Consider the following 24706-nt stretch of genomic DNA (forward strand, 5'->3'; position numbering starts at 1 on the left):
CCCATCTGGTTGGAGATTGGTAATGGCACCAGTGGCATAGAAAATGTCTTTCTAATCTTTCTAACAAACGTGGGGTCTGTGAACCAATGAAAGGGAGAAAGAACTCATGTCTGCATAATGAAAATAAATCAATCCTGCTGTTATATGCAAAAGTGCATTAGAAAGTGAAGAAGCATGTGAATGAATTCAGGAGACAAGAGAGCAACACCAAGAGGACAAGAGAGTGGTATATCACAAAAGTTCAAGGTAAATTTATTATCGAGGTACATACAAGTCACCATATACAACCTTGAGATTCATTTCATTTCATTTCATTTTCTTGTGGGCATACTCAGTAAATCTATAGAATAGTAACTGTAACAAGATCAATGAAATATCAACCAGAGTGCAGAAGACAACAAACTGTGCAAATACAAAAAGAAAGAAATAATTATGATAATAGTGCTGAGAACATGAGATGAAGAGTCTTTCAAAGCGAGTTCATCGGTTGTAGGAACAGTTCAGTGACAGGGCAAGTTGAGTGAAGTTATATTCTTTGATTCAAGTGCCTGATGATTGAGGGGTAATAACTGTTCCTGACCCTGGTGGTGCGAGTCCTGAGGCTCTTGTACCTTCTTCCTGATGGCAGCAGTAAGAAGAGAGCAGGTCCTGGGTGGTGGGGGTCCCTGATGATAGATGCTGCTTATTTGCGACAACACGTTGTGAGATGTGATCAATGGTGAGGAGGGCTTTACCCGTGATGGATTGGGCCTATCCACTACTTTTTGTAGGATTTTCTGTTCAAGGGCATTGGTGTTTCTGTACCAGGGTGTGATGCAGCCAGTCAATATACTCTCCATAACACATCTATAGAATTTTGTCAAAGTTTTAGATATCATTCCGAATGTTTGCAAACTTCTAAGGAAGTAGTGGAGGCACTGCCATGCTTTCTTCGTAACTGCACTAATGTGCTGAGCCCAGGATAGGTCCTCGGAAATGATAACACTGAGGTGTTTAAAATGTACAGTATGATAGAGTATACAGAAGAGACGAGGATGGGGAGGTTGAGACAGAAACAGAACATTAGAGATAGTAAGGAATGGCAACACACACAAAATGCTGGAGGAACTCAGCAGGTCAGGCAGCATCTATGGAGGGAAGAGGCCAGGCCGAGATCCTTCATCAAGGACCCTTCATTGGCCTGAAATATTGATGGTTTATTCCTTTCTATAGATGCTGCCTGGCCTGCTGAGCTCCTCCAGTGTTTTGCATGTGTTGCTTTGGATTTCCAGTATCTACTATATAGAATGTCTTGTGTTTATAAGGAAGGGTGTAAAGGCACAAAGAAAGAAAATAGCAGTATCAAGTATAAAGCTAAGCATTTTTAATAATATAAATGAAAGCAATATTAATTGGTAATTTTTACCCTTGAGGTTGTTTTTGGTCAAATCACAGCTTCAAGCATCTGTTATTCTATGAGGTCAGAGGGAAGAGGCATACTAAAAATTTTGCTGAATGATTTGGAATGCAAGGAGATGAGAAAATTTAGTAGCTTGGATCTTTGCCAGTATTTAATGTGCTGCAGCTCCTAAACAGTAACTATTTTCAGTTTGCTAATTATTGAGTGAGAAATTGTCATAACATGTGTCCAATCTTCAAGGAAGTTGAATGACATCCAGAAAAAAATGCCATAAAACATTGGCTGAACACAGGCACAAGTAGCCCATATATAGTATCTTTAAACCCAAGCCAAGCACAATTATGATATACACTGTGACATGTTCAACATGTATTAAGAATTATCATAACAGCAAAGGAACAGGAGCAGTTCCTTAAGATTATTCCCCAACTCAATGAAATCATCATACATCTACATCCTAACTCAAGCCATCTGCCCTGGCTCCTTATCCCTGAATATACCGGTACTTGCTTTGCCAAAATCTAACTCAGATTTAAAATTATTAACTGACCTAGTATCTACTGCTTTCTGTGGGAAAGAAGATCACACATTTGCTAACCTGTGACTGAGCAAATGTTTCCTAGTTTCATGCCTGAATGGTCAGGCTCTGACTTTAAGATCCTTGACCTGGACTCTTCAAATGATGGAATGCATCTTTCCATCCACCCTATACTGTAAATTCCATTCAAAATCTGTAACTCAAATCTCTCCTTAGCCTTCTACATTCCAGGGAATGCAAGTCTAGATTATGTGATCTCTGGTAAGATTCTGGCAAATCTGTATTTATTTCCTTCCAAGGCCAATATATTATTTCTAGCGTTCAGACTCAGAACCATATACAGTACTCCAGCATGTTTAAACCAAGCTCTAGTATAGTTGCACCACAGCTCCCTCCCTTTATGTTCTAGTACCCTCAACGTAAGATGAGCATATACTATTTTGTGTTTTTTTCGCATGACCACTATGTTTTCGTCAGTTGTGTATATGGCCAGCTAAGTTTCTTTGGAAGTCTATTAATCCTGACTTTTTACTATTTAAAAAAATCTCAGATCTATCTGTTTTTGGGGGGGGGGGGTGTAAAATGGATGATTTCATATATAACAGCACTGAAATCTACCTGCTAGAGTTTTGCCAAATCACTAAATTTCTCAATGTCCATTTGTAAATCCAAGCTTTCACCCATGTCACAGATTTCCATTTCACAGCAGAACTGAAGTGTTAACCTTGCAACTTATTCTGTTAGCTTTTTTGTGCAGAATAGGATACAGGAAGGGAAAATGAGTAAAGGGGAGAAGTAATTTTAAACAATTTAAACATGTGAAAACTCTGAGATACAGAGCATACTTTCTCTGGGTTGACTCTTACGTCGGCCCAAAATTGGAACCCACGTTAAAATGAATTGGGTCTGCTCCAGGAAGGAAGTAACTCCTCCCCATCAGCCTCACCACTGGCCCAACAACAATAAGGGGAAATGTAAATTGCCATAACAACTGCATACAGGAAATTTGATATTTCTTTTCCTAAAAGAAGCAGATATATTTACACAAACATGATAAAATATTTTCAACCACAATGACTTTCTTGTCTCTCCTTTCCATTTAATTAAATAATAGAAAGGGATATTAATGCATGTAGCTGAACTTTGATACTGTTCTTCCCTTGTAACACCATCAGTACAGAACATCATGTTTTTTATTTTCCTGTTAAGCTATTTATTTTTCCATTATTTTGCTTATAATGGCAGGTAGAATTTCCATTTGAAAAAAACAAAATGCTGAAAATGCTCTGCTGATTGAGTAGCATCTGTAGAAAGAAATAGAATCAAATTTCAAATTCCATGACCTTTCATCGTTTTCTGTTCTGATGAGGGGACAGCAAACTAAAATGTTAATTCTGTTTCTCACACTGCTGATGTTGTCAGAAAAAGAGAAATAAGAGCAGGAATTGCCCATTCAGCTCCTCAATACTGCCCGGTCAGTCAATATAATCATGGCTGATCTACCCAAGGCCTCAACTCAGCTTCTGTGCTCTTAATTTCCCAACCTTTCAAAAAATTATCCATCTTTTATTAAAATACCTTCAATAATTTAGCTTCTATGATGGCAGAGAATTCTAGAGTGTCCCCACCCTATGCAAGAAGAAATTCCTAAGCACCCAAGTTCTAAATGACCACCCCCTTGTGGAAGCACCTCATCAGGTTTTAAGGAGCCATCACAGGTTAAACGTTGTTTCAATATGATCTTCCCTCATTCTTCTAAATTCCAAATAAATCAGACTTAATTTCTTTAGCTGCTTGTGGTTGGGATCATTCTCTCACCCCAGGAATTAGCCCATTCAATCTCATTTAGATTGCCTTCAATGCTAGTATATCATTTTTTTTTAAAATAAGGGGACCAAAACTCCAGATGTGGCTTTACCAATATCCTATTTAATTGTAATAATACATCCCTATTTTTAAAATCTAACTTTCTTGCAATAAAAGACAATTTTCCATTTGTCTTCAAAACCACTTGCGGTACTTGTCTGCTATTTTTTTGCCATTTGTAGTTCAATCTCTCAGTTACTTTATCTGCAAATCTTTCTCTATTAAGATAATAAACTGCCTTTGGATTTCCCTTACCAAAGTGCATGAACCCCCATTATTCCACATTAAAGTCCATTTACCTTTAAAACCCATCTTGACCGGGATTTGGAGAGGGGGTGTTGAGCATAAAGTTTCTCTTTATGCTGATGACTTATTACTCTTTCTCTCAAATCCGTCTACATCCTTACCTCTAATGTTTTCACTTCTTGACCAGTTTAGCCAGATCTCTGGCTATAAACTTAATTTACATAAGAGTGAACTTTTCCCAATTAATAAAGAAGCACAAGAACTAACATTTCGTTATCTCCCTTTTAAAGTACGGTAGTCCATAACCAATTTACTTATCTTGGAATTACAGTCACAAGGAAGTTTAAAGATCTCTTTCGTGAAAACTTTGCCAATCTTTCATATACTATAAAACAGAGTCTGGTACAATGGTCACCTCTATCTATGTCTTTGGTAGGTCATATTAATGTTGTTAAAATGTATGTTCTCCCCAAATTTTTATACTTATTTCAATCTATCCCAATTTTTATTCCTAAATCTTTTTTTGATTCCTTAGACTCTATTATTTTGTCATATCTGTGGAAGAACAAGCGCTCTAGAATTAATAAAATCCATCTCCAAAAATCTAAAAAAGAGGGTGGCATGGCTTTACCTAACTTTCGTTTATATTATTGGGCAGCTAATATACGCTGTGCTACCTTTTGGTCTTTCTTCCACGGCCAACCCGAGTGCCCTAACTGGGTGGCAATGGAGTTGAGCTCCACTAAAGAATTATCTATCTCTGCACTTCTTGGCTCTGCACTCCCTAGTAGTCTGTCCAGATTAATAGCTAATCCTCTTGTTAGACACACTTTGCGTATATGGGCTCAGTTTAGGAAATGCTATGGTTTCCATGGTTTTTCCGTTTCCAGCCCTGTCGCACATAATCACCTTTTTTTTACCTACTACGTACGATTCAGCATTCCATGTTTGGTATAGGAAGGGCATTAGACATTTTGAAGATCTTTTCATTGATCATCGCTTCGCTTCTTTTCAGCAGCTCTCTGTTAAGTTCAATCTGCCCAATGTTCATTTTTTTAGATATCTCCAAATTAGACACTTTATTGCTCCTTTAATTCCTAACTTTCCTGAAATGCCTGCGAAAAATGCTATGGACTTATTTCTTTCCATTAATCCACTAGGTAAAGGTTTAATATCAATTATTCGAGATAAATTAGCAGCCTTACGACGGGCCCCTGTGGATAAAATTAAAATGGCCTGGGAGCAGGATTTAAATACCTCCTTATCCGATGAGAGCTGGGACTCGATTCTCAAATCGGTTAACTCAACCTCTCTTTGTGCTCGTCATTGCCTTTTACAGTTTAAGATTGTTCATAGAGCCCATATGTCTAAATCTAAACTATCTCGATTCTACCCTAATATTAGTCCGCTCTGTGATAAATGCAAGAGGGGCGTGGCCTCTCTCATCCATATGTACTGGTTCTGTCCTAGCTTGGAGAAATTCTGGAAAGATGTCTTCACTACATTATCGGGTATTCTGAATCAGCACCTAGAACCAAACCCCTTAATTGCTTTGTTTGGTTTCTGGGGCGAGACAGATTTACGTCTGAGTCCGACCAAATGCCGAATATTATCCTTTGCCTCTCTCCTGGCTAGACGCTTGATCCTCCTTAGATGGAGAGATGTCGCCCCGCCCACTCATGCTCAATGGCTTAACGACATCATGGCCTGCTTGGACCTCGAAAAAATTCATTATTCAGTTCTTAATTCGGATCTAAAGTTCCATAAGGTCTGGGGACCTTTTATCGAGTACTTTCATAACCTTCCTCTTGACTAGGGTTTTTTTTTCTTTTCGGTCCCTTGCTTTCAGCTCCCTTTTTTTTTCTGGTAGTAGGCATTATTATCCTCTGTTGCTATGTGTATTCACAGTCTGGGAGTTTGACTGTCCTGATTTATACTCTCTATATTGTGTGGTGGTTGGTCTGGAGTTGTTGTTTTTCTTTGTGTTGTGGGGCTTGGGGAGGATACTAAGCTTACCTGTCTTCAATTTAGGTGCTTTTTTGTCAAATTCTCTTCCTTTGTAGCATATTGTCATTGTATGCTTACCTTTGCACTGTATTAATGTTCCTCATTGGGATTTGGGGTTTTTAATTTGTAAAATGTATAGAAAAACTAATTAAAAAAAATATATTTTTTTAAAAAACCCATCTTGATCCACTCACTCAACATTTCTACTTTTATTTTAGACTTCCAGGATCTATAGTATTTGGTTTGTGGATGCCATAGCGGGCATATAGCCTGCTCCTAATCATCCTTCCAGGTCACCCTGCTACCAGCTTGTAATACACAATAGCAACCCGAGTGACTTTCATATTATATCATAACCACAGTACATGCGCTTGCAACACTGTCAGACAGAGTGGTCAGCAGCACTGGGGCTCCACAGGGGACTGTCCTGTCTCCCTTTCTCTTCACCATCTACACCTCGGACTTCAACTACTGCAGAGTCTTGCCATCTTCAGAAGTTTTCTGATGACTCTGCCATAGTTGGATGCATCAGCAAGGGAGATGAGGCTGAGTACAGGGCTACGATGGGAAACTTTGTCACATGGTGTGAGCAGAATCATCTGCAGCTTAATGTGAAAAAGACTAAGGAGCTAGTGGTGGACCTGAGGAGGGCTAAGGCACCAGTGACCCCTGTTTCCATCCAAGGGGTCAGTGTGGACATAGTGGAGGATTACAAATACCTGGGGATACGAATGGACAATAAACTGGACTGGTCAAAGAACACTGAGGCTGTCTACAAGAAGGGGCAGAGCCATCTCTATTTCCTGAGGAGACTGAGGTCCTTTAACATCTGCCGGACGATGCTGAGGATGTTCTATGAGGCTGTGGTGGCCAGTGCTATCATGTTTGCTGTTGTGTGCTGGGGCAGCAGGCTGAGGGTAGCAGACACCAACAGAATCAACAAACTCATTCGCAAGGCCAGTGATGTTGTGGGGGTGGAACTGGACTCTCTGACAGTGGTGTCTGAAAAGAGGATGCTGTCCAAGTTGCATGCCATCTTGGACAATGACTCCCATTCACTCCATAATGTACTGGTTAGGCACAGGAGTACATTCAGCCAGAGACACATTCCACTGAGATGTAACACTGAGCGTCATAGGAAGTCATTCCTGCCTGTGGCCATCAAACTTTACAACTCCTCCCTGGGAGTGTCAGACACCCTGAGCCAATAGGCTGGTCCTGGACTTATTTCCACTTGGCATAATTAACTTATTATTTTTAAATTATTTATGGTTTTATATTGCTATATTTCTTCACTATTCTTGGTTGGTGCGGCTGTAACGAAACCCGATTTCCCTCGGGATCAATAAAGTATGTCTGTCTGTCTGTTTCCACGTAAAATACCAATCCCTATGCACGCTGTCAACCTGAAATGTCAACAATTCCTCCTCACCCACTCCCCACCCCCCCAATCAGATGATGCTCAACCCACTGAGTTCATTTAGCAGTTTGTTTTTTGGCACCAAGTCTGGCCTTGCAGTTCCAAGTTCAGAAGTTTTACCACTGGCTTCGTAGCCAAGGTTGAGAACATCACAACATTCAGCTCAGCTTACTCTGAACTGAGCAAGACACCAACTATGGACATCACTATTGTTGAGTAACTCATCAATAAGGTAATGCTGAATAAACCCTTCTCAGGCTTCCAGTCGGCTACAAGAATCGATTATAACCGACGTTTCAGCAACCAACTCTGCCATCTTCATCAGGGATGATGCTTAGGCATGTCTAGTGCGGTGGTATTTATACCCCTGTAGTCCGTCCCTCCTGGTTGGTTAGTTCTCATCCAATCAGGTTTCTGCTGTCCCAAATTACAGCTTATGCAGGTCCCTCAGTTCCATATCCCTAACTAGTACCCTACCATTCATAATATAAATTCTACGCTGCTTTGGTTTTCACACTTATCTGTATTGAAATCATCTGCCACTCCTTAGTCCACTTTCCCAAATGATCAAGATCTCCTTGTGATTTATGATAATCTTCTTCACTATCAACAACACCTCTCTTTATATTTTATCTTGAAGACAATTCATTTTTCAGCAAGAACCAGGGATTAGCCAGAAGCCTAGAACTTTGCAGAATTGTTAAAAAATACATTTTTAAAAACTCAGTTGGCATACATAATGTTTAGGGATCTCAAATCCGAATATTTGGTGTGACTCATCAGCTACTGTACATTTTAACAGGTTTGTAACAATCCATCAAATTAATCCAAAGAACAAGTTTACAACACAGATTGAGGTTCTTTGTTGTTCTATTATCCAGTTCAGTGATGGAAGATTAACACACTAAATACTGGCTCAATTGAAACATCCAAAAGAGAATTAGACTAAATCCTTATTTGGTAGGAAGTAGGGAAAACGTTTTGAAAATAAAAATTCTCTTAATGGCTTATATTATTGGAATGCATTCTTTCATGAGTATTGAGATTTTCAAGTTGAAACTAAATGGTAGCAAAGGAACTGTCCCCAGTCGAGACTCTGGAACTCTCTACCACCAGAAAGTATCATGACACAATTTTTTAAAAATATATATCTTTTGAAAACAGATTATTTTAGACTTAACACAGCATCTTACCTAAAGAAGCCTTTACAGCCTTCACATGTCATAGCATTGAAATGGAAACCAGTTGCTTTGTCCCCACAAACTCCACATATTCTTGGACAATTTCTGTCAAATTCATCATCTTCAAGCTGATATTCAGAAGTGCTCACTGCCATCTGTTCCATTTCTATAATTCTTGTAACTGTAAAAAAGAAAAACAGGCTTTTTAAAAAAAAGATATTTTAATAGCTATAACAAAATGAGTATTATTATTAATAATAATAATATGTAGTTACATGGTGTACTATCTTTTACAATATAGTGCAAGGTGCTTGAATCTGTGTCCTGAGCTCTGGTAGTAGCTGTGATGATTCTAAAATGCATTCACAAGATGGTGCTAGTGGCAAGGCCAGCAATTATTACTCATTACTAACTGCCCTTGAGAAGATGGTAGTCACCTCCTCTATTAACATCTGTTGAAGGTGCTCCCAACATGCGGTTGAAGAGGGAGTTTCAGGATTTAGCTCAAATACCACTGAAGGATCGGCAAAATATTTCCAAGCATGGATAGACTTTGAAGGGAACATGGAGTTAGTACTGTTTTCATGCCATTTCTGTCTTGTCCTTCTTGGTATGAGAAGTCATGGGATTTGGGAGGTCCTGCTGAAGGAGGCTTCATGAGATATTGAAGCAGATCATGTAGATGGTACATAGGCATGGTATGTTTGTGACAGAGGCAATGAATGTTTAAAGAAATGGATACACTCATATGTGTTGCTTTATCCTAGATAGCACGGAACATCTTGAGTACTGTTGGGTCTATATTTACCAGTGTCTAATCAGTGGTGCCCCCTCCCCCTTAGGATGCTGATGGTGAGGACTTGGTGACGGTAATGTTGATAGATATCAAAGAGAGGTTGTCTTTGATTAGGGTGGCTTTTGCTTGGCACATTTATGTCCCAAATGATACTCATCAATTACCAACTCAGGTCTAATGCTGTCCCAGTCTTCTGCATGCAGGCACACCCTGCTTCATTTTTTGAGCTTTTGTAAGTGGACTTGAATACTGTGCGGTCATTGGTGAATGTCCCCATTTCTGACCTTGTGATGACCCTGAAGATGTTTGGGTACTGTCCTGAGGAACTCGTGTTGCATCTTTAGAAACACTAGGGGAATTAAAGCTCTCAGAAATTGGGTTTATCCAAGTTCAATTTATCTGTTTTTATACCTAACCTAATTCTTATAACACAGACCACCTGATGATGAACTAAACTGACATCTCCCCATCATAAAGACTGTATTCTTACACTCTGCAACACTGTCTAGTTCCCATTTTTGTTGCTGAAATATTTGTCCATGCTTGTAAGAGTACTCTGGTGATGACTCTTATTAAAAATACTACAGATACTGAAACTCTGAAATAAAAACAGAAAAAGATGTTGAAAACACGCAGCAGATCAGGTAGCATCATCGGAAAGAGAGAACTTGTTAATTTTACATGTCTGAGACCCTTTGTCATACCTAGAGGAAAGAGAAAATAAGTTAGCTTTAAGTAGCAGAGAAGCTGATGGAGGAATGTGTAGAACAGTGGGAATATCTGGTGATAACTTCCTTTATGGCAGCCAGCACAGCTCCATTGTTAGCAGAGTTTGACTTGTCTCCTTCCTTGAAGATGTTCACTGTTACAGCATATCTAAGGTCCATTGTACATCTTCCTCCTCCCAAATGTTGTTTTGACTGAAGAGCTTCACCAACTGAGTTTTAGGATTTCAGTGGGGGTACCATCCATTCCCATAACCTTGACACTTTTGAGTTAAGATAGGGCATTCTAGACCTCGTGATAGTCAGGAGTGACAGTGAGGTTGGATGGAAACAAGTGTTCTCACATCAAGGATAGAGTCATGGTTGGTATACAATATTCTTTATTGTCGCACAGATTGTTCCACATTAACCCTTAGGAGTTTGTTAGTTGCCATCCAATTCTTTACATTCTTACTAAAATTGAGCTTTAGCTGTTACTTTTGGATTCATAAGTTGCCCATGCAATGATCTGTTACCTGTGATGGTGACTATTTACTACCGATTTGTTACTGTCAAAAATTCTCTATTGCATTACATATGAGGTATTGCACTTTAATAAATACCACAGAGAGAATCTGCTTAATTCCATCTGTTGTAACTGACTACAGCAAGATCAAGGACACAGAATGGAAACTGATGTGGAAAATACATCATCCATAGTGATGTAGTAATGATCTAACCTGTACAGCATGAATAACCTAGGAGGGCAAAATCCCAATGACTTGCACAGATGCACAGAAGAAGCCTGAAGCAATCTATCTGCCTCACATTTATTTATGACTTTGTCAGTCAGCACCTGATCTCAGTTTACCATCTTTCCAACAGAATAAATAGCAGTGTTAAATCACATACCGCAAAAAAAAAGAAACAGAAAATAGGTGCACAAGTAGGCCATTTGGCCCTTTATGACCTTTCCACCATTCACTACAAATGTGGTTGATCCTCAATCTCAATAGCATGTTCATGCTTTCTGCCCTTACCTCTTAATAGATTTTGTGTCCAGAAATCTTTCCATCTCTTTAAATATATTCAGTGACTTCACCTCCAATACCTCTGTGGTAGAGAATTCCAGTTTCACTACCTTAAGGATCAAGAACTATGTCCTCATCTCAATCCTGAATATCTTCCCTTGCATCCTGGACTGTGACCCCCTCATCCTAGATGTCCCAAACAGGAAACATACATCCTGTATCAGTCTGTTCAGCCCTGTCAGAATTTTGAAGTTTTTAAATAAGATTGCCTCTCATTCTTCTAAACTCCAGTGAATACAGGCCTAATGAACCCACTCATATACAGTACTCAAATCTTCTTGCAGCGAAGCCTAAGAAATCATTTACCTTTTAGCTGCTGGATCTGTGCGTTTGTGTTCAATAACTGGGATATAAGGGACACCCAAGTTTTTTTTGTACATTGATAACTCCTAATCTCTTGCCACTTCAATAATACCTGTTTTTCTGTGTTGTTTTTCTTTACTAAAGTGGATACCTCAACACATTTCAAACCATAGAAGCCTTTTTGCTTTTCAGCCAATTTAATTTTCTGCTTTTTTCTGAAGAGTGATAAATTTTGCAGAAGCATACTTCCACAGAAGCAGAGACATACAGCACGCAAAAAGGGACTCTGCCCCACAGTCTGCATTATCCCATTTACACTAATCCCTTCTCATTCTTTCCACATTCCTATCAACTGTACCACTCACCTATACATTACAAAAAATTCAGTGATCAATTAACCTACTGAATGAATGCTTTGGGGTGTGGGGGGAAATCAGAGCACCCAGGAGAAACACACTGCTACTGTGAAGCAATGGCTTCATTAGTTGTACCGCACTATTTCCAGTATTCCTCTACTTTGATATTCTTTACAGCTGTGCTGAGATACATGACAATGGACACTGAGACTATTAAAGAATATCCTTATCATACTCGATCTTCTTCTCACCTAACTGTGTACATACATATCTTTCGTTAGTTATTGACAAGAAGCAAGTATCCTAGCCCTATCATCACATATGCAGCAGATGGACCGTGTCCCATACCTACAGCGATACCAGGCACACCAATAAACAGCATTAACATCCTTGTAAAATTCATTTAAGCTTCTCTGTGTCCCACTTTATACTAATGGATGATTAAACATCTAGAGGTAAAAACAATGTATATTAGAACAGAACAACAATTAGTATTTTTAACTTCATGATAACTTGCCAAAGCAGAAATATCATCAGATGTACTGCTGTAAATAAATGTGCTTCTTGGTTGCACTCTAAATAATATTTTTTTGAAAACTATTTTACCACTATCCAAATCACAGAATCAAAAGTTTTGACAAGCTTTATAACCAACAATAATATTCAATTTTAAAAACTGTACCTCGTCACATAATTTAAGCAAAATTATATTTTTCAGGTATTTTAAAAATTGTCCACCGGAAGAGGAGCTGAGGGAAAAGTGCTGTAACTAGATGGAGAAACTCAACTCTGGACATTCATTAGTTATGCAAAGATTACCAAATAATGTTCTGATAAATGGTCTTCATTCTTCAAATAACATGCAAAAGAGGAATGTAGTCTAGGCACAGAACTCATGAAAGGCCAAAGAGAGTTCTCATACTCTCACTTCATTTAATGAGTAATTGAATGAAATAATTTCAGTTATGAGTTTCGAGAAGTTGAGGGAACACACACCAATCCTCATCGAGGGGTCAGCGGTGGAAAGGGGTGAGCGGCTTCAAGTTTCTGGGCATCAATATCTCAGAGGATCTATCCTGCGCTCAACGCATTGACACAATCACAAAGACATGCCAGTAGTTCTACTTTGTTAGGAGTTTGAGGAGATTTGGCATGTTACCAAAGACTTGTGCAAATTTCTACACATATGCGGTGGAGAGTATTCTGATGGGTTGCATCATTGAATCCTCCAATGCACAGGATTACAAGAGGTTGTAGAGGGTTGTAGACTCAGCTAGCTCATCACAGACACAATCTTCCCAGACACTGAGGACACCTTCGAAGCGGGTGCCTCAAGAAGGGGGCATGTATCATTAAAGACCTTCACCATACACTCTTCACGTTACTACTACTTGGGAGAAAGTACAGTAGCCCAAAGACCCACACTCAACATATTACGAACAGCTTCTTCCACTCTGCCATCAGATTCCTGAACGTTCCATGAACTAAATGGCACTACCTTCTTATTTGCCTTTTACAGTATTTATTTTTGTAACCTATAGCAATTATTTTTTAAATGTCTTGCATTGCACTGTTGCCAGAAAGCAACAACCTTCGTGACGTACGTCAATGATAATAAACCAGATTCTGATTATGTGATATTTGATCTTGATCCTTGTGATGTCTACATATATTTGGCTAAATTTCTGATTTCATTCTCTTTTTGAGATGCTCAACATGTACTACAGAGCCTTAAGCATTTGTGACATAGGACAACATATTTTTGTTCAATTTCATGAATGTTTAAGGCATTGCAGTGGTGTTTTATGCACAAGGTCTTGTGGAAAAACAGCACCTGAGCAATTCCCAATAGTGATTGCATTATCAGCTCACTGCTACTGTGTCTTTATTGAGCTGAGCCCCGTGCTAATCCTCACACCTTACAGGAAATCTCCTAATGGCAGCCAGGGAAATGCTGCATTAAAAGGTTCCCATGGAAGTGAAGGGGAATTGGTGGGGTGGGGGGGGGGGGGGGGAGTGAAATAGGAGATGCAGCATTCTCATATGTCTGAGCACCTCCCACATGATGGCCTGCCCTGACTGAGTTCTGTTGCTGCAAGTGGCCCCATTCAGCTGCAAGGTGACCTAGGAGGCCAGTGAGCCTACATGCAGCTCTGATGTGAATTGCATAATAAGAACATAGAAATCTACAGCACATTACAGGCCCTTCGGCCCATAATGTTGTGCGACCATGTAACCTATTCTAGAAACTGCCTAGAATTTCCCTACCACATAGCCCTCTATTTTTCTGAGCTCCATGCACCGGCCTATGAGTCTCTTAAAAGACCGTATTGTATCCACTTCCACCACCGCCGCCGGCAGTGCATTCCACACATCCACCTCTCTCGTGTGAAAAACTTACCCCTAACATTCCCTCGCTACCTACTTTCAAACACCTTAAAACTATGCCCCCTCATGTCAGCCATTTCAGCCCTGGGAAAAAGCCTCTGGTTATCCACACGATCAATGCCTCTCATCATCTTATCCACCTCTAACAGATCACTTCTTATCTGGTATTGCCTGCATATTGTTATTTTAAGTAATTAATGATGAATTACAATGATTAGTAGCTCTATGGCTCACACATACCAATCTAATCCTCTGCTAAATTGAGATCAGTGCTCTGGCCCTCAAAGGATACTTTGCACAAATCCTAGCATTGTGTGTTGCAGCACCTATCTTCGTGGTTGTAAGGGAGCCTCTGCCAAGGAGGGAGTCTGCCTCCCATTTTGCAGACACTGATCTCAGCATCCTGGTAGATGTGGTGGAATGCAGGAGCCATGAATCTTTGGCGGCTCCCACAGAGAGGGTGAAACACGTGGCAAGGAGTGGCCACAAAACCAATAGCAGTGCAAACATGGGAGGCTGCCTATTCCAATGAAGCACTGATCTCCCAGTAGCAGTATTAATCAGCAACTTTTTTTTCGATGTTTAATCAGAAATATAGAACAAAGGTTATGCACAGCATGATGTGAGCAAGTAACCTGCCCTACTCGCTTGACAATCAGTACTAGTAATGGCTGTTGACTTTGTCCAGCACTCCATGCCACCACTGTCTATATGTGACTTTCCAATAATTCTCCCCGATGGTGCAGATCCCGGGAAATGCTCTCTAGAGCAAGAGCTTCCTCTGAGGGGAACCAAGGTGCCTGCTGTTAAAAGGGCAGGAAGAAGATAAATTCGCTCAAAGAATGGTGTGAGGTACTTGCACTTTTAAAGTCCCTTGCTTCAGATTATATTAGTACATTTGTCTGAAAACTCACATCATACCTGTTTCAGCTTCCCTCTGGACTGACCCCTCTGTTAGAACATAGAAAGTTGCAGTGGAATGCCTAGATCCTTGTGGGACACAAAATACTCTGCAGATGCTGTGGTCAAAGCAAGACGGACAACATGCTGGAGGAACTCAGCAGGTCGGGCAGCATCCATGGAAACAAACAGTCAACATTTTGGGCCGAGACCCTTCGTCAGGACTGAAGGAGGGGGCAGGGGGCCTATAAAGAAGGTGGGGGGAGGGTGGAAGGTGCCAAGTGAAAAACCAATCAGAGGAAAGATCAAGGGGTAGGGGAGGGGAAGCAGGGAGGGGATAGGCAGGAGAGGTGAAGAAGGAATCTAAGGGGAAAGCACTATGGGTAGTAGAAGGCAGAATCATGAGAGAGGTGATAGGCAGCTGGAGGAGGAGGCAGAGTGAAACTGGGATGGGGGAAGGGAGGGGGAGGGAATTACCAGAAGTTGGAGAATTCGATGTTCATGCCAAGGGGCTGGAGACTACCCAGACTGTGTATGAGGTGTAGCTCCTCCAACCTGAGTTTGGCCTCATCATGGCAGTAGAGGAGGCCATGTATGGACATATCCGAATGGGAATGCGAAGCAGAGTTGAAGAGGGTGGCAACTGGGAGATCCTGTCTGTTGTGGGGGACCGAGCGGAGGTGCTCGACGAAGCGGTCCTTGTTGGATTTGTATCTATTGGAATAGAATGGCAGCATCCACAACAAATGTCGACTGTATTTTTTTTCCCCCATAGATGCTGCCTGGCCTGCTGAGTTCCTCCAGCATTTTGTGTGTGTTGCTGGGATTTCCAGCATCTGCACATTTTCTCCTGTTTGTGATCCGCAACATGCCTTGTCTTTCACACGTGCGATGTGCCAGAGAGAGGTCTATTGTATTAAACTGTGCTCTAACTTTCTGAAGCTTCCATCATGATCCCATCTGCAAACTTCAATGAACTGGTAAGATTGGAATGAACAAGGGAATTTTAAAAATAAAAGCTAACTTTAATGTTGTAAAAGGAGAATTAATAACCATACGATTATATTAAATGTCACCCATGTGTTAACCCTTTCCAGCCTTGCTTGCTGGATCTACTACTTCAACATAGTGTTCACCATATAAGCAGTAGCAAAACTAGTGAAAGACTGCTCCATTTCAGAAGGTTGGACTAAGGGTTCTGTGACGGTGAGCAGCTCTGGCCCTGGTGTGACCCAAATTGCAACATTGCTTTTACAATCTCCATAACTGTACCAACATAGTTTATCGTCACCCCGATGGCAGCAGCTTGCTCAATGATGGCAACAAAATATGCTTCTGAGAGATATCCCTCTGCTGTTGAGGGACAGCAGTGTTGGGCAGTGGCCACTGCTCTCATTGGAATGGTTGTAGAGTTCATGGAGGAATGAAAGTTCTGCCTCCATCAAAACATAATTTTGGTCATCTGAACGTCCATGTAGGTTTTTACTGAGGTATGCACCACTTCCTGAGTAAAGATGACAGAGGTCAGAGATGGATTTCATGCTCATTGACATCATTTGCTTGCATCCACCATAGCCTCATCACGCAGACCCCCCTATCATAGTCTTTGCCAAGTTTCAGTAGCAGTTTGTCCTTCCATACACTAACATCAGCCAGCTAGTCCCAATGATTTCTCAGCATGAAAAATATGACTCCTTCAGCATCAGTATCTCATTCAGTGCTTAGTGGAGTCAGGCACAACGACACAAGGTCATACAACCCTCCTCTAACTCCTCAAGTGTGCGATGAGGAGTCAAGGGGTTAAGGTTAGAGGGGTAGGCCAATAGATAGTGTCTGCTGTGACTGCAACAATAATGACATAAATAGCTTGATATACCTAAACAGGGCATTCATGGTTGTGGGGGAGATGGTATGCAAAATGGCTGGCTAGAAACTTGCATGTCTTCTGACATCCTCATTATTAGCAGAGGTGACAACCTGGGTAATTCCAGGACTAAAGCCCTGACGTCAATGTCCATGAATAGATCAGCAGGTGTGCAGAATATTAATTGTTTCTCTTGTGAAAGTGTGGTGAGCAAAAATGCCCTGAAAACATGCCTACACATTTTCCTGAAGATTACAGTTACATTCCGTGTCACAGCTGCATCCAAATGAATAGACACAGGTTAACCACACACCACTGCTTTAGCACACCTGTTTAGTTGAGAAGCATTTCTAGGCCATTAAGTCTTTGATAAACAATGCTCTCTAACACCTAGGTAATCATTTGAGGGATTCACCTGTGTACATAAGCAGAAGTATCTTAGGGTAAGAGAGTCACATTACATCATTTAATAAATAGATAAAAGACCCACCTTAAAATTGTTTAAATTAAATTTAAAATTGAAGTCCTTTTAATTTGGAATTCTTAATTGTAACCATGGACAGCCACATAACTGCTGAATAAATTTACAGATGGCCACTATGGAAATAGGATGCTAATCTTTAGGGATTTAAACAAACATTCCTTAGTTTGAAAGTTAATCTTCTTGTATTATGTAGTAAATTGTGGCCGATTTCTGTGTGGGCCCCTCATATCAGGAGTTGAGTATGCGGTCGCTGATCATAGCAAATACTAGGTGTGAAAGAATAGATGCAAATAAATCTGCAGGTCAAGAGAAAGATCAACTAAAACAAAACAGCATCTTTACACTGACAGACTGATATTTCAAGCTGCAGTTCTGACACAGATCCATTTTATGTCCACAATTATCTGAATCAAATCACTGGTTCAAAGTGTTCAACAACAATGTCCAATTACGCCATGCCTTTAAAGTAGAAATCTCCCAATTGCTCCATAAAATTTTTTTTTTTTAAACGGATATTCAACAAAAGAGAAGTTAGTTTCTCCATTTGCACTTCATGAATTTTACAAAGTGCAAATGGAGAAGAGGGAGATAGAAAGGAAGATTAAAAACATAAATGTTATATACTGCATATAACCAAAATATAACTACACAGGATCACAGTACCTTATAAGAAAAGGCAATGTATTTTCTGTAATGAACAATAGTCAAAACAAAATAGGGATACATTACTTTGAAAGAATTAACAAATCACAAACTTCATTAATTCTGGGTGTATTCTGATTTTCTCCAAAATGACACCAATTACTGTAAATGTGCTACTGTATATTGTCATTTGCCTAGAAGTTCAATTCCTTAACATTGTTTTCTAGATATGCTTCAGAGTGAAACACAGTAACAATCACTCCTATTTCACATCACCCAAGGATGAATTGTAAATTGAGTGATCATTCTTGGTATGAATTACCTTTGTATTCCAACACAAATTTAGAGAGGGGGGGGGGAGGAGAGGGGGGGAGAGGGGGGGGGAGAGGGGGGGGGGAGAGGAGGGGGGAGAGAGGGGGGAGAGAGGGGGGAGAGAGGGGGGAGAGAGGGGGGAGAGAGGGGGGAGAGAGGGGGGAGAGAGGGGGGAGAGAGGGGGGAGAGAGGGGGGAGAGAGGGGGGGAGAGAGAGACTCATATGATATATGTAATAAAGTCAATTCAATTCAAGTAATCAAATAAGAAAAATCATACACTGCAATAAGTATCAAAACCATTGCAGAGCTACATACACTATTTAAGTAGCAACATTGATTCCTGCAGTCATATCTCCCTTTGTCCCAATAATTTTACTTTATAAACTTAGACACATCCAAGAATGAACAAAAATAAATAAAATGTCATCAAATTTTACTGAACTGGTCACCTCATGTGTACGTCACTGAGAAGGACAATGCTACAATTCCATACAGGAAAGTGAACTCTGCTAGTGCTAATATCTGATCTGTTACAGAGTCTCCAGCAGCAGGCAGTTTTGGGCACACCATCTTCCAGTATCCTGCTCTCTGAATGCAGTGGTGACTGTCAATCTACTGAAAAATTTAACTGTCCTCTCTTCAGGGTGCTGTGGTATCTGACATGATTTGGATAAAATATACTTACATTGTTCAGGTCGTCTTAGCTGAAAGGAAGAAAACTTGTACATCGAATTACTGCCGCTTAAAATTATTCCAGCAGCCTTTACCATTACCAATGGAAAAAGTATTAGTTTACTCAAATAGAATAATCACTGGGATTAACAATTAAGAACAAAACTAGGAACTGTTAAAGAGAGCACAGCAAATTAGGAAACACACCACAACCTCGCTTATTTAAGAGTCCACTGGGACTCAAGTAGTCGAGGAGGCAGATAGTGGAGGGAGAAACAGGTACTCTCTACTGTGACATCCTGGAAAAATAACTTCACCTGGGAAAATACAAACATAAACGCAACTGCTTGGCTTGTCACAAGCCACTCTCAACTATGTAACATCTGTTAAAAATTTATTTTCTCTTCAGCAGGCACAGGTGAACTCACTGTGCATTTCTGTTTTTCTTGCTTTTATACAATGTACCTTGAGCAATATGTCTATTTTTGTTTGACACACCTCGATATTTCCTTTGAAAATTGAGACATTTCCATACAGAGGAAAGTAAACTGAATAAAGTACCAAGATAAAGGTTTGAGATTTTGAGATCATTTGGATTATTAAATATCATTCATTCATAAGTATCAACAGCTCTGGTCAGTTGTCAATTCAAGCAAAAGTACATCCACTTAAATCCTGCCCAAAGTTCTGCTGTAAATACTGGCTATCCATGTAGCTATACAACAACTGCTTCCAAAACTGGATTCTAACTAACACCTGAATCACATTACACAATTCATAATCATGCAAAGTTGCTGTGACATCGGTAGAACATTTAGATATTTTGATCCTCATGAAATTAACAGTAAAAAGAACTTGCAATGGTATAGCATCTTTAACATTCTAAGTCATAGAATCAGAGACATTGCACAGAAATGGACCCTTCAGCCCACCAAGTCTCTGCTGGCCACCAAGCTCTAATCCCATTTTATCCCCCCCCCCCCCTCCCCAAAGTTCTGATATACTTCCTACAAATTCTACATCCCATCCACACACAGTTGGACTAGGACACAGTGATCAATTAGACTATGAATTCATAGATTTTTGGGGCATGGGAAGAAACCTACACAGCCATAGGGACCACCTGAAAGCTTCACATAGGCAGCACCCAAGGTTAGTGTTGCCTCATAAGATGCCCCAAAGTGCTTCATGTGAGCAATATTGGGGCCCTGGCAGAAATACTTGTAGCATTGCTAGCCAAGGGTGAGGTAACAAGAGACAGAAGGGTGGTTAATGTGCTTTTATTTGAGTTATAAGAACAAACCAGGGAGCTACAGGCTGATGAGCCCAGCATCTTCTCCAGTAACATTGTAAAGTTACTGGAGAAGATTCTGAGGGACAGGATCTGCCTGCATTTGTAAAGGCAAGGACTGAATAAAGCTGGTCAGCATTACTTCATGCATGCATGGTAAATCACATCCCTTGATAATCCCTTCAACAAAATCAATTAAATTCAAAAGGATTGATAAGGGTAGTTGACAAGATTGTACATGACAGGCTGATTGAGAAGGTTAGACTACATGGGATCCAGGGTATGCTATTGGATTACAAAAAAATGACTCGTTGGTACGAGTCAGACAGTGGTAGTGGGGGGCAGGGGGTGCTTTTTTAAAGATTGGAGGCCTGTGACCATTGGTGTGTCATAGGGCTCAGTGCTGGGCTTCCTGTTATTTGTCATATATATTAAAGGGTTTGTTGAGAATGCAAGTGGCATCATTTAATAAGTTTGGATGATACCAAAATTAATGGGAATGTGGGTCAAGGAATGACAGATCAAATTTAACTTGGACAAGTGTGAAAAGTTGCATTTTGGGAAGTTGCAGAGCAGGACTAAATGACAGGGCCCTGGGGAGAGTTGTGGAACAGAGAGACCCAGGGGTACAGGTACATAGTTTCCTAGAAGTGTTACCACAGGTAGTTAAGGTGGTGACAGTGGCATTTGGCAAAAGCAGGGCACTGAGTACAAGAGTTGGGACATCATGTTCTACAAGACAGTTATGAAATTGTATTTGGAGTATTGAATGCAGTTGTGGTTGCCTAGCTAGATGCAGTATATGTATGGAAATGATGTAACTAAGCTGGAAAGGATGCAGAAAAGATTCATGAGGATGTTGTCAGGACTGGATGGCTTAAGTTAAAAGGCTGTTTTCCCTGAAGCACAGGAGGTGAGGGGTAACCTTATACTGTAGAAGTTTGTAAAATCATGAGGGACGTAGATATGGTCACAGTTTTTTTGCCCAAGGCTAGCAGAATATAAAACTAGAGGGCAGAGGTTTAAGGTAAGAGGGGAAAGGTTTAACAGGACTGAGTTTTTCCCACACAGGTGGTAGGACAAAGTTTTTCCCACACAGGTGGTAGGACAAAGTTTTTCCCACACAGGTGGTAGGAATATGGAACAAGCTGCCAGAAGAAGTGGTAGAAAAAGGTACAATTACAATATTTGAAAGACATTTGTCTGGTATGTGGATAGGAAAGGTTTAGATCAGGGGTTTCCAACCTGCGGTCCACAGACCCCTTGCTTAATGGCATTGGTCCTTAGCATAAAAAAGGTTGTGAACCCCTGGTTTAGAGTGAGATCAACAAAACACAAACAAGTGGAACTAGCTCAGATAGGCAAGTTGGGCCATAGGGCCTGTTTCCATGCTGTATAATTTTATAACCCAATCCAAATAAAGGAACATTAGGGCCACTAAGGAGATAGATTTTACCTTAAACCTAAAGGAGCGGGAAGCGGCTTGGGGAGGGAACTCTGGCCCTTGTGGTCTAAATAATTAAATTAAAGACAACAATCAGAAAATTTAAAAATAACTAACTGCAAAATCAGGAGAGGGTGTATGCCAACCACCACAGACAAGGATGAAAAAAACTTTGTATGAGTTAGGATAAAGGCAACACTATTTTGGATGTGCTCAAGTATATGGTGGGTGGGATGGAAGACTGGCATTCACTCCTCCCTCTAAGCTCCGTGTCTGCACCGCCGTGCAGTAACTGACATGCTCTCATGCACATAGCCTTTGTTGCCACGCAGCTGGAATAAAGATTGACAAAAAAAAGTTTAGGAAACGCAAAAGATTTTCTTTGTTGGACTGTATTAAGTATGTGATTATTCAATTTTCATTCTAAATATTTATAGTATGCATATTACAAAAAAACATTTAAAGTGTGCACAGTTTTCAGGCTATGTAAAGATTTCCTGCTCAGCTGCATAGTTGTAAGAAACAAATAGAGGGAACGTTGCTGGCATTACTCCCGTTTATCTTTTCCTCATATCCATTTTAATCTGATGGTATTTTCTACTCTTTGACTTCTTAAAGAAAGCTAAAACAAAATTGAAACTCAAGGTAAAGATTTTGCCACTCACATCGGAGAATATACAAATTTATCATCAGCATTCTGAGAGTGCACCATCTGGTTTAAGATGATAGTTTATTAAATGCATCTTGGGCTTACTAGGAAGGAGTTTACTCCCTACACATTTTAATGGGAAAATATTTGGATTCTAGAGGTCTGTTGACTTTAAAAACTATTCTTGGTGAACATTGCACCCAAGAAAAACATTCACAGGTGTAAGTAATTTATGCAAGGCCCTCATTTGCATTCAATCAAGTGGAGGTGTGAACCTCCACGAGTAATTCAAAATATGTTCGGCCATCATGGTTTGAAATTTTCCAATATATTCTGCAATTGCCACAAAATCTTTTATACCTTGACATTAACCAATGCAAGTCTGCAATAAGATGATGCAAGGACTTTAAAACTGTTAAGTACCTGATCATACTTGTGCTAATATGTGTGTTTAAAGTGAAATCCCTCAGGTTGTGCAATTTAAAATGTGAACAGGTCCTTGATGAAAATCCAGTCTTCTAATGTTGAAAATACTAAGTTGTCATTTCAAATTGTACTACTTATACTTTGTTACTCCATTTCAAGTCAAATATTTCACTGGATAATGTGATGGACTGATAAAGGCAAGAATTTGCACAGCATCATTAGAACAGTATACTGAGAGGGAGTAATGTTTTCCATAATACAGTGGATTTCAGTTGCCTGTACCTTTTGGCCCAATTAGCCAAAGTTTCATGGAAATAATTAAAAAGGTATAAAAAGACAAATTACTGTATAACTGAGTAACAAATTATGTATTTAAATGAAATACAAAACAAATTAGAACACTACCAATACTACTACAAAACTGTGTATTAGTCCCTAATAGTTATTGAGTGAGGAATTCATCCAGCGTACACTACATGTTCTTTTCATTGACTGTAAATGAACAAAACCAGCACAGACACCTAGTACAGATAATGGACTGCCTTCAAATAATGATTTTAACGATTGCACCCTCTAAATCTCCATTTTCACTGTAACATTCAAGATGATTATCAGTACCTTTAAGTTCTTCATAGTTCATAACTTGAAGTCATGAAATAGTTTCATTTTCACTCCTGGCTGTTTCTGACATCTCCAAGCCTGCATTCTAGAAACCGCAGCAAGAAAACAGTTCTGAATTGTCTTACTGTTTATTTCTTGCCAACCTTCAGTGACAAAAATTACTGGGTTTTGAACACAAACACACACAACTGATGCTATTTAAAAATTGTTTGCTCTAAGTATGGTGTCGCGTCCACCTCACAAGTGCACACGACTGCCGCAAGTTAGAAACTGCTTGGCAACAGTCTCCTGTCCCAATTAAGTGGCACAGTGTCCAAAAGAAACAAAGGGAATCCCAGCTATTTTCTGATTAATTTTTGTCCCAAATAAGTGGATGCCCTGATTAACTGATGGCGTAATTAACTAGAATCCACTGTGCATTATATCAGTGATTCCAAGATTCAAGTCAGCAATGGTTGTTCATAGCAAATAGGAAGATATAATCCACAACAAATTTATCTTCTTCTGTGCATAAATATATTCAACCTAGCCTGAATCATTAAGTTTAATTGCCATATATATGTTAATTTAATTGCCATGACTGAGGAAGGCCTGCATTTTAATTCCAGATCAAAGAATTACATTTTCTAGTGTTTTTGGTCACAATAAATTGGATGTTCTGATGCACGAAAAAGACTAGGATAAAAAAAAATGCCTTGACAGTGAATCACTTCAAATCTGTTACCATTTTTTAAAAAAATGCATAAATGTTGTACAAAAGGCATTTTTTAAAGTGCTTGCTCCCATTTTCTGTTGAAGTCAGTCCCAGTGAGGTATTTCTGTCCAGGAGCTTCCTGTTGTGACTTGCCCCAACACAAGTAAAAAAAAAGTCCCCACACGCAATTATGTTATTGACATGCATGGTACCCAAATAAAAGTAAATTTCTTGTTTCTCCAAAGTTCTACCTGATACAAGTAGTCTGAAATTATATCTGAGGAAGCAACATGTTTGAAAAAGAAATCGCTGTCCAGTGTTACTAAACAGCAGGGACTGGATTGAAAGGTCACAATTTACATCTGTTACGAACCCCGTAACTGGGTATGTTACCAGCAAAGATAGGAGTGT

General features: G+C 39.9%; 1 protein-coding gene across 3 annotated transcripts in view; it reads right to left on the reverse strand.

Moving 5' to 3' along the window:
• LOC140741196 (vitamin D3 receptor-like) overlaps positions 1 to 24706 on the reverse strand; it is a 197243-nt gene that overhangs the window by 83349 nt on the left and 89188 nt on the right. For 2 of the 3 annotated variants that reach the window (XM_073071091.1, XM_073071093.1), the window contains one exon: positions 8670 to 8838. In XM_073071091.1, coding sequence (XP_072927192.1) covers positions 8670 to 8838 — 169 coding nt within the window. Of the gene's footprint in view, positions 1 to 8669; positions 8839 to 19183; positions 19262 to 24706 lie in introns of those variants that run through there. The other variant, XM_073071090.1, reaches the window with a different exon arrangement.

The sequence above is a fragment of the Hemitrygon akajei genome, chromosome 18 (genome assembly GCF_048418815.1).
Source record: "Hemitrygon akajei chromosome 18, sHemAka1.3, whole genome shotgun sequence".
Taxonomy (NCBI): Eukaryota; Metazoa; Chordata; class Chondrichthyes; order Myliobatiformes; family Dasyatidae; genus Hemitrygon; species Hemitrygon akajei.